Here is a 14,860-nt window from a genome sequence, read left to right as displayed (position 1 = left end):
TACTTGTGTGTCTTGGGGACAAGATAAAACTATATGCATAATGTGTAGAGACTATGTAAATGTTGTCAACGATTCAAATCTACAAGAACAACTGTATGATGGACCAGGACTTTGTACTTCTGTTTATATAAGTGGAGAATAAGATGAAGGTATGCTTTTCAACAAAAAAAAAAATAGATGGTGTGAAGAGGGAAATTCCTCTTGAATAATAAATAGCTTGAACACAGAGATGGAGAGAAAACAAGGGAGAGAGAGATATGTGAGAAGATTTCTCTGTGTGTTTTATTCATTGATTTACATAGGTATTTATAGGTTTACAAGGGATTTACATATAGAAGTAATTTAGGAATATTGGGAAACTTGTAGGGAATTAAACCCTTATACTAGTGTTTATAGCGGATAACGACATCTAATGTCTAACAGTAGTATCCCCAAGATCATCATGCAAAACTAGTAATTAAACTAATGGAGATAGTAGATTACCTTAATCGCTTTTCCCTCGAACTAGTTGAATTGATTAAAGAAGACCAAGAGCTTCAAACGTAGCTCCTCTACTTGGGACACCGAATAGTGTATTTAATCTCCCTCCTTGAAAGCTCGCTAGCACTCCAATGGTGGTTTGATAATAAGAAGACCTTCTTGCTTGACTAGAAGATAGCTTGGGAATTAGCTCACTTTCTCCTCTCTACTTGATGTGGTAGAGTAAGAAAGCTTAGAGAGAAATTCCACACCTTATTCTCTGCCCTAAGAGTGTTTATATAGAACCCTAATAAGAATCCACCTCCTTTTAGGTTTCCTAAAACACCTTTTAGAATAAGATTTAGGGAAATAGTCGAAAATAGCAACTAGTTGATATTTTCTCAATTCCCTAAGGAGATGACGTCCAAACCCAGCCAAAATTGGCAGATTTAATGTTCATAACATAAGGAAACGTCCCTCCAAAAATCAGCCCAATCCGAGCCCTAAAAGTGCCCGAATCGGCCTAGGCCCAAAACCCTTATTTCGGGCCTTTTTGCTATCTTTTGCCCAAATTCTATTTAGGCCTGTGAGATATGTTTATGGGGCATTCCCAATGTTATATCACACTCCCACTAGTCATATCATCCGATTAAATACCCATTCTTATGTGTAACCCGATGTAGGATCCGATCGAAGTTAGCCGCGAATTACTTCGTAATTCGACGATCGTAGTTGGTTTCTAGCTAAACGCTACGACCCCTAAATCAATCGGACTTGATGATCTTCTTCATCAATTGTCCTAGCCGACATATTGCTCGCATTTCCATCTTGGTCGAAGGACATCTCCTTCAACTCCTTCAGACTCCCACTTGGACTTAGAACAAGTGCAATGCCTCGATTCCCGTGTCAATTTAGTATCCCATCTGATACTTCACGTCATTCAGACTTTCTTGATATCCGAGTACAACTGTAAAATACAAACGATTAACTCCTAATCCGTTTGAGCGTGGCCACACATTTTCAGTTGCTACTCATCAAGTGGCCTTGAGACACTTTGTACCTAATGTGATTAGGTTGACACAATCCATTCTTGCGCTCCCACTTAACTTCATGTCTATCCTGTCCTTCCCAGTATCCGTCTTTATAACCTCCTTTTACGGCGCGGCGTTTGACGGAACCAAAGTCGGACATTCCTTTCATAAGATGAGTGGAGCACTCATGTTTTGAGGAATCTCTCCAATTGTCTTTATGAGAAATATTGACGTTCATCACGAGTGATGTACTTCTCATTTGAGGGTTATCCAGTGTATAAACCTTTTACACACCCACGTAGTCGAATAGAATATACTATTCCTATAGCCCATGAAATTGCGCTATCCCATCGACTCCCGTGCTAGTCTTCGTGAGTCATTGTTGTCCATGCAATGACCTAGACCAGGGATTTGATAATAAATATTCCAAGTTCACTTAATAGGGTTTCATTCATCAGATCACGTATCTGACAAACCTATTCGGAATGTTTTATCATCAATGGACTGTCGTTTAAACACTAAACCAAATTTAGACGACTTGTGAAATAACTCTATTATTTCTGATAACGAGAGTTGTAAATCTGAGCCTCTTCCGTAAAACTCCTTTTACCCACTCAGTTTTACTTGTCGAGGTTTAAAATTATACCTCATGCCTTAGACTCGTGTATGACTCTCATACTTTGTCTTAGGTGACAGTTTAGTTTGACTACGGATGTAATCCTGTTTAAACTTAGCTAATTATCAATTAATTTGAAGACCGTTATCTTCAACCTTGATAATTTCTAGTAACTTTTACTAGAGTTAAGGCTTTTAATTCTTTATGTAGTATTTGCAACAGTTCCCGGCTTAAAACACTTTTAGCCTACTTTCCTTCCATGTCTGGAAGTTTGCTACGATGACATGTTCAACTTTTGTACTACTTCATCCTTTAGCCTTCTAGGATGTTTCTAAGTAGTGTTTCGGTTTTCAAATCCGAATTTGGATATTCAAATGCTAACCATATCCAATATGATTGACTTTATGTATTCGAACATAAATCTCTCTCTCTCATCATGCTTGTTTGCTACATCGGTGTCTTTTCAAACTCCGATTTAGCAACGCTCTTAGTCATGAGTTTTGGGTCGAAATTCTTTTAGACTTTCCGAGTCTTAGATTTTCTGTTTCGGATCTCAAGCATCTCAGCGTACTGAGTCTCTCCAATCCTATCATCCTTTTGATCTATGCTTATAGATCTTCAGATGCCCAAAATGGCATTTCATCCTTGTGTGTGGTCCTTTTATTGAGTCAGTGTGTTCACTGTTACACAACATCTTATGTCGTACTCAATCTTTTGTATGTACTCAGCATACGGACCCGGAAGGTTTGTTTCTCCCACTTACCCTCTTGAAACTCGTGATTCAAGATTTTCTTCAGTCCTCAGGAATCAAACTTCTTTGATTGCCTTTTTGAATCGAAGATTCTAACTCTTGCGTGCTTTTAATCCGTCGATAGATTTCTGAAGCATGCCTATGGACATAACTTGATTGGAAGAATCTTATTCTTCTTGTCTAGTTTCGGGAAACATAAATGTTTCCATCCTTCTCAGTTTTCTACTTTGGAAAACCAATTTAGGTCTTCTGTTGACTTAAATTATCAAGCTTCATGTCTTGACGAGATATGGATTCCACGATGATTTTGGCTTCTAGCCAAAATCTAGAGTCAGTTTCCATTTCTGCGCAGGTCTTTTATCTCTTCAGAAATAACCTTTATTTTCTGAGTCTTTAAGATTTTATTTTGACCTTTCAGGGCTTTTGAACAATAATTTGGAATTTTCTCAACTACTTTGAGATATTCCTTTAGAGACACTTTCACTCGCTTTGAGAGTTCTCCTGCGAATGACATTCGCTTTTGGACGGTGGGTTTACAAGATTATATCTTTAACCTTTCCTTTTCCGAGGAGCCGCAGTTTGTTGCTCTTGGTCGAATTTAATCGTCTTGTACAAGTCTCATGATTGTTCATCATGACCCTCCATGATTTTTCTCATGATCGAATTAAATCGACTTGTACTTTTCTCCCACTTATTCTTGTAATAATTAGTACTTTTCTCCCAGACTACTAGGTGTGCTAATTACTATAAGAATACTATCATGAGCAACAAACACTTTGTTCTCTTGATTGGTTGTGGAATAAGCCCAAATTTCTTCTAAAAGAAATTGCGTCAGATATTAGCTAGTTTTTATAACGCTGTTACAAGTTTTAGCCTTAGACGGAGTAGGTTAAGTGTAAAACAATCGTGTCTAGAATATATCCCAAGGTATTCGGAAGACTGGCTTAAACCCATCATTGATCGAATCATGCATAGCAGTGTTCGATTACTCCCACTGAATCCACCATCCGTCGGATGTGTTCCATGGAGCAGAGTTGGGAAACTGTTTCTCAACTCCTTTGATGGTTATCAAGTGTTTGACTCAAGTTTTCACTATCTTGTCAAAGTGATTCTTTACTTCAGTTTGTACTTTGTTTGAACCTTTCAAACATTCCGACTCACACTTTATGATTTGTACGTTTCCATACTTCATGAAGTTTGTCAGAGTACATATTGAAGTATCTCTCGTTAACTTCTGCACGTAATCTTATAGGTCTGCATAATACCGTATGAGTCCTAATAAGTTACCAGTCTTATGCCCTTTTGATAGGGTGACTTTGTCAATTAGTCCTCAAGACCTAATCGACAATGCTGAAGTTGATGAGTGTGAATCTCTTGATATCAGCCATTATCAATGTTAACCTTTAGTTAATATACCACTGGTTTAAAACATCAGATGTTTCTAGAAGAACAAAATAATTATTATTAAGTTCTAAGCTAGATCAGTGTCTGAGAGAAGACTTCGATCCCTTTCAGCATCCTTAGCATCACTGCTTCTGCTCCCTCTTGGATCTTTACTTCTTTTAGTCAAGTATGTGATTTCCTTGAGCTTTACCGAGCCATACATCCGGTATAAAATACCTGATGAAGAAATTTTATGATACTTGTTTTTAACTTTGTTAACAAGGATACGGAACCGGAATTCATAATTCCATTTTTTTTGTCCTCCAGGTGCTAAAGGTAGTTTCCTTTTTAAATGGTCTAGCCATTGTTTGGAAACATTCACAGTAATGAGGAATACTCTTGATCATGTACTCGACAACTGCTTTTCTTTGATCAAATGTTTGTCTCACTTGACTGATCCTTTGCCCTTTTGAATCTCAAGAACTCTTTCTTAGATTCCTTGTACCAAATCTCAAGAACCTTTCTTAGACTGGATATTCCCGTATGTTCTGCTCAGTTGTTCATAACAATCTGAGTGACTCATCTAAGGTCTTATCTATCTTTGTTCAATCGATATTGAATTGGGTGATAGATGTATTCTGTTGTCTTCCGTTAGGATGACTTTCAGATTGCCTTGGAGGTCTCGTACCTCTCCATTTATGACTTCTGTGGGAAATTCTTCCTCAGTTTGTCTTAATGGTTATGCTAGCATCCATTACTCTTCCAAAGAGAATGTTATACGTTTGCTTGCAAATGGCTTTTGACCTTCTTTGGTATGAGTCAACATTGGGACTGGGTATTCTAGACGCTTTCCCTTTTTAATCTGAGAACTATTCTCGGAATTATTCTTCCATTCTAGGAAGTTGATCAGCACCTCCCTTAGGTGTGATTCAATGTTGAAACCGTTTTCATGTGTCATCTTAATTCTACATAAAGAAATTGCAAAGTTTTAAAACTCGTTATCGTTTTTGAAAAACACTAGTTTTCCCACATTATTCAATATAAAATCGTCCCCGATTGAATAAGTGATTCCAAGATCCCAGTTCTTCGGAGTAAAGCGGACGAAGGCCCTACCCTTTGACTCCGTCGTTCCGGGTGAGTGAACTACTTCACTGATCATACCTTATGACTCTTGACGAGATATAGCATCAAAACAAATTTTTGCCAGATGGCAAGGCATATTGTCTGTGTTTGATTTTGACATTGAGTTTATCAAAGGAAGTAGTAATTCACTACCTGATTTCTTGACTCGTGAATTTTTACAGGGTCATGAGCAAAAAGCCTGATAATGGCAAAGGGAAAGCTAAATTTGCAGTTTCTCCCTCAAGCGCGGGTTCTCAGTCTTATAAGACTATGATTGTTAAAACAACGGAACAGCTTAAAGCTGAAGCCTTAAAGGCGACTCCTAAGGAGTTAAAACTAAGAGAAGATGCTTATTTAGCAGCAATTCAGTCTAATCAGACTAATGAATATATCTATCCATATATTCCCTACACTACTATATGGATAGCACCTATTGAGCTAAAATACGCTCATCTTTCTCCAGCTGAAGCTTCATCCTTTTATCTTAGGGAATCAGCGGACCCATTCCTTTATCCTAAGGAATACAATTTTTACTGCGCAATCCTGCAAGTGACTCAATCAGTGGAGTTTGATTCTGTCATAAGGTCAGGCGCCGAATGGGCTTATTCTAAAGCCTTTATTAAGAAAGTTGTTACCCCTGAAATTTGGCAGGGTGATTTATTTAAATATCATGAAATACCCAGAGCTGGGAGAAGAGAGTCGGACAAATATTGGTTTAACTACTTCGACTACATAAAAGCCTGGGAAGGGGCCTTCTGTTATGAGAACAGACTAAAGAAACACAGTTGGTTCCTCCAATTTCGTGATTTCAACACCACTAATCTTCCACAGTGGTTTATTAAATGGTTTTACACTTGGGGATCACACCCCATAATTTTCCCGGACAAAGTTAGAAATATATTTGATGATTTTATTAAATCAAACCCATCACTAAAAAATCCCGAGCTTATCTTTGCAGCTCATTATCAGGTTCCATGGATAGTTAGATGGGACGTTGTTATTGCAAATTGTCCTATTAAAAAATTTGAAATAACAGTCTCTCATGTCCCTTATTTGGGAAGAAGAATTCTTATCAAATGGTGGGATAAATTTGAATTCTTTAAGGATTCAATATTTTCTGCAAAGGGAATTATTTCATTTGAACCAGCGCCTCCACCAAAGGCTCCTAAAAAGGATGTCTCGGATCTTCTTAAAGAACTGCTCGCTTCATCCTCAAAGTCGGACCTAAAGAAGCAGTTAAGAGAAATTTTAAACAACTCATCTGATGAAGATGATAACACTGAAGATGATGACTCTATGCAAGATTCTCAGGACCCATTTGCATAAAGTCTTAATCTCAATTATGATCGCTGTTATTAAAGCCAAGCATTTTGTAATAGGAAGGATATTATTATATCCACCACAATTATTCGCACTTTAAGGTGTCGGCATAAAATGCCAGTTATCTTTGAAACGTGCATTAGCAGTAATTAGGACCTGGCGATGGGGCCCATCGAGCACCCGGGGTTACTTTTACTTGTCGTGATGCGTCGGCGGAAGAGATATTTCAGCAATAATGCATAAAGGAAGAGATTCCTTTACTTTAATAAAGAGCAATTGTAATACGTCATTGCTTAGGTATTTTGTTTTGTTGTTTTGTAAGTGCTCCATCTATATAAGGAGACTTAGTTCATTTGTAAGAGGACCTTGTAATCTTGTAAGATAACAATTCTAAACTTTGAATAATATTCTCTTTCTCCACCATAACTTTTCTTCCCACTTTATTTAATATTTCAAGTTCATCACTCATTCTTCCATGATCCTGTAAAGTTTGGTATCAGAGCCAAGTGCGTAGGGAGGTATGTAGTATGTTTAGTTTCATTTTGTTTTAACTTTTAATTTTCTTTGTTTAGTTTATATCATAGTATTAGTTTCATTTATGTTTTGTTTTTTTTAGTGTTTAAGTTAAATTTCTTGAAATACTATTATACTTATTAAGTCTTGAAGAATAACTTTGGTGAACTAAAGCATTTTTGTCCTGTGAAACCCGGGTTTTCACCCTAAGTCGCGTCGCCTGGAAGTCCCGTGTAGCCGGTGAGGGCATTTTAAGGGATTGGCATTAAAGCGTTGACAGTGATCAGGCAAATATGCTTGGGCTAACTAGAGCTATGTCTAAAAGACAAGATAAGGCTAATAGTAGCTATAATAAAGAAATTTTATTAAAAGAAAATTTTGAAAAATCCTTACAAAACTGGAATTTACCAGTTCAAAGTTCTGTTTATAAACAGAAAGGAACTTTTGAATTCACCTCTGACTATATCGTAAAGACGGTAGAAGAGGCTATACCCTTAACTGAGGGTTACAACTCATTCCAATTGTTGTCAAAAAATTTAATTGATAAACATAGACAACAACAATATAAATTCTTGCATATTGGGTTAATTCAAGTAGGTTTGAAACCTGCTACCCGTTTAGGTTTAAACACGTCCGCAATTATTTGTGTACGTGATAAAAGACACAACAAATTTCATGATTCATTACTTGGAATAGTGGAGTCTAGTCTTTGTGACGGACCCATATTCTTTTCGTGTTTTCCAAATTTTACTCTGTCATTAAATGACCCCACAATTATGCACTCTCTTTGCCTTGACATTAAATCTGATGGATTTAATATGATGCAAGGAGCTGAAAACATAATCCTTATTTACAGGATTCAGTATAAAGTTATGAACACCGTAGTACCCAAGATGAAAAATATTTTACAAGATCAAAAGGGGTCTACTACTTTGTTTATAACCAATTTAGAAAAAAGTAATTTAAAGGTCCCAAAAACGATCACATGGGATCAGGTTAATTTACCTGAAAACTGGATACTTGAAAAGGCTAATGAGCCTGTTAAAAAAGAAAACCGTGAACTCGAAGAAATCAAAGAGTTCCCTGACGGTGATGTTGAAATTGTCTTCTCTAATCAGAGAATTGCAAGGCTAAAATTGGAAAGCCTAAACAATAAAGTTATTCCAGGTAGAAGTTCTACTTCGTCTGTTCCGACAACTAATTTTGAAAAAATTTCCGGAACAAAATTTACCTCTGACGGAGTAAACCAACCTGAATATAGGGTTAATTTACCCACTTCTGAAATTAATAGTGAAAGAACATCCCCCACTCCTTCAGATATGGGTTATTATAGCCTTTCTCCTATAACGATCCATGAAGAAGAAAAATTTAAATTTAAATTTCCTTTTAGGGGACTTCCAAAGGAATTATTTTATTCCAAAGAAAACAAATTGAAGAGAACATGGTTTTTCCTTGCTAAAGACTCTAAGAGTCATGAAAAATGGTTTTCTCGCTATAAAAGATTTTTAATAAAAAATGGAGAAGTTATTGATTTCTTCATTTTTATGGAACGTGCTTATGAAAAATTTCCTGACTTCGAGAATCAAGATTTCATATTTTCTCTTGAAGCTTCTTATAAAAATTTTATTGCTAAAAATGGAAAAGTTTTTAGGAGTGTTCATCCTCCGGAAACCCAATTAGCAATAAGAATCAACAACGAAGAAGTTGTAGCAACTCCTTACAGGAAAAGCGACAACATTGAGGCTGTTGTTGAACAAAACAATTTTACAAATTTAACTCTCAGAACAATGGGAGATCAATTAAATAGAATTGAGAAAAATATTGATTTTGAAAAACAAGAAAAGGCTTCAAATGTTTCTAAAATTTCAGAAACTACTTTTGAAGAAAAGGTTTTATTCAAACCAATGAGTTCTGAAAACTTTGATTTCAAGATGGATCCTCAGAATTCTGAAATGGTTGATGAGATTATAAAAAGATTAAAAAATCTTGGAATTAAAGACAATGAATGTGCTCCTCTAGAGACACATGAGTCAGATTATAATTCTGATGCTTCTTATGATGAAGCAGAAAATTCTTCAAAAACAGAAGATAAAATCAATCTTCTGGAGAATATGTTCTTATCAGAACAAAAAAATAATGAAAATCAATTTCAAGTAAATAAGCTTGCATCTTCCTACAAAAAGAAAATGGCTTATAATATTCCTGCAAAGCCCTATTATCATAGGCCTACACCTGTAGATCTCCAATTAGAACAACATGATGAATTCATGACTGTTCAATTTGATGGAAAATCCATTAATGAATGGAATATAGATGGCATGTCAGAATACCAAATACAAACGGTATTGCACTACATGACTATGTATGCAACTGCTTGTAAAACACATGGTAATTCTGATCAAAATATTGCCAAAGCCTTAACTCAAGGATTTACTGGTCAATTGAAAGGATGGTGGGATTTCTACCTTCCTGAAGAAGCCAAAATACATATTTCACAGGCTATTAAGACAGAAGTTAGAGATAACCAGCCTGTACAAGTTACAGATTGTGTCAATACACTTCTGTATACAATAGCAAAACATTTTATTGGCACTACATCATTGCTTATTGATAGATCTCAAGAGCAACTAATGAATTTAAAATGTCAGAACTTATCTCAGTTCAAATGGTATAAAGACGTATTCTTTTCAAAAGTCTTCACCAGACATGATAGTCAAAATGATTTTTGGAAAGAGAAGTTCTTATCAGGACTACCTCATTTCTTTGCGGAAAAAATACGCAATCGTATTAAGCAAAGACACAATGGAATTATTCCTTATTCCGAATACACTTATGGGGATTTATCCTCAGAAGTGGTTGCTGAAGGCATTAATTTATGCAATGAAATAAAATTACATAGACAAATCCAAAAAGAGAAAGTCCTTGGCAAAAGAATTATTGGGGACTTTTGTGAGCAAATTGGCTTACCACCTATTGAAACCTCTATCCAAAATAGAGGGAGAAGAACCAATAAGGTCTATGGCAAGCAGAAGTATTTTCCTAAACAGCAAAAGAAAAAAAATTTTAGAGGAAAGAAAAGGAAGTCTGAACCTGAGAATAATTCTCGGCAAAAGACTATCCCGGTCTGCTGGAAATGCCAGAAACCTGGCCACTACGCTAATAAGTGTAGAATGAAAAAGAAAATCAATAGCTTGAATATTGATGAAGGCCTTAAGAGGTCACTTGAAAAATTACTTCTTAATGAAGAAGGAAAAAATTTTAAAGTAGCTGCTATTGCAGAAGACAATCCTGAGGAAGAATCGTCGTCAGAAGGATCTGTTGATCAAACAGAAGAATCTGAGGATGACTCTTGCGAAGGAAATTGTGATTACTACAAAGCCTTATGTCAGGCAAATGGTCTATTTCCTTTAACAAAAGAGGATAATTTCATCCTTGACCTTATTGATCAACTTTCTGATCCCATTGCTAAAAGACGAATGCTTCAAAAATATTTAGAAGATTACAATGGAAAGAAAGGTGACAAAAGGTTAAAATTTGAAGAACCAGAGACTTATAGTCTAAAAGAAATTTTACAAAGAGCTAAGACTTCAGTTTTAAAAGAAGAAACTCCTGGAGAATCTTCTCGCGTTAATGAATTACTGCATGAAGTCAAGGTTCTTAAAAGAGAAATTAATACTCTTAAATCTAGAGTAACTTCTCTTGAAATTAAAAAGGATAAATCTATTCCTTCTGAGTCTGATTCTGATCATGAGTCAAATGAAGAAGAATGGAATTCCTTAAAGGAAAAATTAAATACTTTAACATCTGTTAAAGATAAATCTGCAAAAGACGAAGGATCTTTGAAGGATGAATCTTTAACATATGTTAATATGTTAGACAGGGTTATTACCCATAAATGGCATATTAAAATTAAAATCATTGTTCATAGAGAATATACTCTCTCTGCAATTGCCATGGTAGACTCTGGAGCGGACTTAAACTGTATCAATGAAGGATTGATACCCTCCAGATATTTTTCAAAAACTACTGAAATTTTAAATGCTGCAGATGGTAGAAAAATGCTTGTAAATTACAAGCTACAAAATACTGCAGTTTGCAATAATGGAATTTGTTTAGAAATGCCATTTATAATGGTAAAGAATCTTTCTCATGATGTTATTTTGGGAAATCCTTTTCTTCACATGTTATATCCCATTAAAAACATTAATGAGAAGGGTATAACAAGTTCCATTAATTCTCAAGAAATTACATTTAATTTCGTTACTGAACCTCGTTATCACGAGATTGATTTGTTACAAAAGAAAATTCAAAGAAAAGAAAATTTTCTTAACTCCTTATCTCAGGAGATCAGTTACATGAAAATTACTGAAAAAATCAAACATCCTTTAATTCAAAGGAAAATAAATGATCTTCATGATCTTATTGTCAAAACAATATGTTCTGATATTCCCAATGCCTTCTGGGAAAGAAAGAAACATATTGTTAGTCTGCCTTATGAGCCAGACTTCAATGAAAGGCAAATTCCCACTAAGGCTAGACCTATTGCTATGGGACCTCGCCATTTGGAAATTTGCAAAAAAGAGATTGATGAGTTATTACTCAAAGGTTTAATTAGAAAATCATACAGCCCTTGGAGTTGTCCTGCATTTTATGTTGAAAATGCTGCTGAACTTGAAAGAGGTGTTCCTAGGCTTGTAATTAATTACAAACCTTTGAACAAAGCTCTTAGATGGATAAGGTATCCAATCCCTAATAAAAGGGACTTATTAAATCGGCTATTTTCAACCAAAGTTATGTCAAAATTTGATATGAAATCTGGGTTTTGGCAAATTCAGATCGATGAAAAAGATAGATACAAAACTGCATTCACAGTTCCATTTGGCCACTATGAGTGGAACGTGATGCCTTTTGGGCTTAAGAATGCCCCCTCAGAATTTCAAAATATAATGAATGACATTTTCAGTCCTTATACGTCATTCTGTATTGTTTATATCGATGATGTTCTAGTGTTTTCTGAAAATATAGAAAAACACTTTAAACATCTTCAAGCATTTATTAATGCTGTCAAACATGCTGGTTTAGTTGTGTCAGCAAAAAAGATCAAATTATTTCAAACAGAAATAAGATTTCTTGGCCATACCATCAAAGAAGGGACTATTTTCCCTATTGATAGAGCTATTACTTTTGCGGATAAATTTCCAGATGAAATCAAAGAAAAAACTCAATTGCAAAGGTTTTTAGGAAGTCTTAATTATATTTCTGACTTCTACAAGAACTTAGCAATTGATGCTAAGCCTTTATTTGACAGGCTTAAGAAAAATCCTCCTGATTGGACTAATGTTCATACAGAAGCAGTCCAAAAGATAAAATTAAAGATTAAGGAAATCCCTTGTCTTGCCATTGCTAATCCAGAAGCTTTTAAAATTGTTGAAACTGATGCTTCTGAATTAGGCTATGGTGGAATCCTTAAACAAAGGATTAATAACAAAGAAACCCTAGTAAGATTTACTTCTGGGATATGGCAAGGGCCAAGGAAAAATTATTCCACAATTAAAAAAGAAATCCTTTCTATAGTTCTGTGTATACAGAAATTCGAAAGTGATCTACTAAACCAAAAATTTTTGGTCAGGGTTGATTGTAAATCAGCCAAAGATGTTTTAGAAAAAGATGTTAAAAATATAGCATCAAAACAAATTTTTGCCAGATGGCAAGGCATATTGTCTGTGTTTGATTTTGACATTGAGTTTATCAAAGGAAGTAGTAATTCACTACCTGATTTCTTGACTCGTGAATTTTTACAGGGTCATGAGCAAAAAGCCTGATAATGGCAAAGGGAAAGCTAAATTTGCAGTTTCTCCCTCAAGCGCGGGTTCTCAGTCTTATAAGACTATGATTGTTAAAACAACGGAACAGCTTAAAGCTGAAGCCTTAAAGGCGACTCCTAAGGAGTTAAAACTAAGAGAAGATGCTTATTTAGCAGCAATTCAGTCTAATCAGACTAATGAATATATCTATCCATATATTCCCTACACTACTATATGGATAGCACCTATTGAGCTAAAATACGCTCATCTTTCTCCAGCTGAAGCTTCATCCTTTTATCTTAGGGAATCAGCGGACCCATTCCTTTATCCTAAGGAATACAATTTTTACTGCGCAATCCTGCAAGTGACTCAATCAGTGGAGTTTGATTCTGTCATAAGGTCAGGCGCCGAATGGGCTTATTCTAAAGCCTTTATTAAGAAAGTTGTTACCCCTGAAATTTGGCAGGGTGATTTATTTAAATATCATGAAATACCCAGAGCTGGGAGAAGAGAGTTGGACAAATATTGGTTTAACTACTTCGACTACATAAAAGCCTGGGAAGGGGCCTTCTGTTATGAGAACAGACTAAAGAAACACAGTTGGTTCCTCCAATTTCGTGATTTCAACACCACTAATCTTCCACAGTGGTTTATTAAATGGTTTTACACTTGGGGATCACACCCCATAATTTTCCCGGACAAAGTTAGAAATATATTTGATGATTTTATTAAATCAAACCCATCACTAAAAAATCCCGAGCTTATCTTTGCAGCTCATTATCAGGTTCCATGGATAGTTAGATGGGACGTTGTTATTGCAAATTGTCCTATTAAAAAATTTGAAATAACAGTCTCTCATGTCCCTTATTTGGGAAGAAGAATTCTTATCAAATGGTGGGATAAATTTGAATTCTTTAAGGATTCAATATTTTCTGCAAAGGGAATTATTTCATTTGAACCAGCGCCTCCACCAAAGGCTCCTAAAAAGGATGTCTCGGATCTTCTTAAAGAACTGCTCGCTTCATCCTCAAAGTCGGACCTAAAGAAGCAGTTAAGAGAAATTTTAAACAACTCATCTGATGAAGATGATAACACTGAAGATGATGACTCTATGCAAGATTCTCAGGACCCATTTGCATAAAGTCTTAATCTCAATTATGATCGCTGTTATTAAAGCCAAGCATTTTGTAATAGGAAGGATATTATTATATCCACCACAATTATTCGCACTTTAAGGTGTCGGCATAAAATGCCAGTTATCTTTGAAACGTGCATTAGCAGTAATTAGGACCTGGCGATGGGGCCCATCGAGCACCCGGGGTTACTTTTACTTGTCGTGATGCGTCGGCGGAAGAGATATTTCAGCAATAATGCATAAAGGAAGAGATTCCTTTACTTTAATAAAGAGCAATTGTAATACGTCATTGCTTAGGTATTTTGTTTTGTTGTTTTGTAAGTGCTCCATCTATATAAGGAGACTTAGTTCATTTGTAAGAGCACCTTGTAATCTTGTAAGATAACAATTCTAAACTTTGAATAATATTCTCTTTCTCCACCATAACTTTTCTTCCCACTTTATTTAATATTTCAAGTTCATCACTCATTCTTCCATGATCCTGTAAAGTTTGGTATCAAAATAACATCATGAGAAAGATTCTTTACCATTATAAATGGCATTTCTAAACAAATTCCATTATTGCAAACTGCAGTATTTTGTAGCTTGTAATTTACAAGCATTTTTCTACCATCTGCAGCATTTAAAATTTCAGTAGTTTTTGAAAAATATCTGGAGGGTATCAATCCTTCATTGATACAGTTTAAGTCCGCTCCAGAGTCTACCATGGCAATTGCAGAGAGAGTA

The 14,860-nt window shown here is 35.5% G+C and overlaps 1 protein-coding gene across 1 annotated transcript; it reads left to right on the top strand.

Moving 5' to 3' along the window:
- Nucleotides 1-7,156: 7,156 nt before the first annotated feature.
- LOC147548020 (uncharacterized) lies at nucleotides 7,157-14,366 on the top strand. Its single transcript, XM_086672157.1, has 2 exons — nucleotides 7,157-7,200; nucleotides 12,997-14,366. Exon 2 carries the CDS (start codon nucleotides 13,001-13,003, stop codon nucleotides 14,138-14,140), a length of 1,140 nt encoding a protein of 379 aa, XP_086528283.1. The 5' UTR covers nucleotides 7,157-7,200; nucleotides 12,997-13,000; the 3' UTR covers nucleotides 14,141-14,366.
- Nucleotides 14,367-14,860: the final 494 nt, after the last annotated feature.

This window comes from Eschscholzia californica, unplaced genomic scaffold, assembly GCF_041429995.1.
Source record: "Eschscholzia californica isolate CP2 unplaced genomic scaffold, dmEscCali1.0.p SCAF_3, whole genome shotgun sequence".
Classification (NCBI taxonomy): Eukaryota; Viridiplantae; Streptophyta; class Magnoliopsida; order Ranunculales; family Papaveraceae; genus Eschscholzia; species Eschscholzia californica.
The sequence above is the reverse complement of the archived record's forward strand: the minus strand, read 5'-3'. Positions and strand labels throughout refer to the sequence as shown.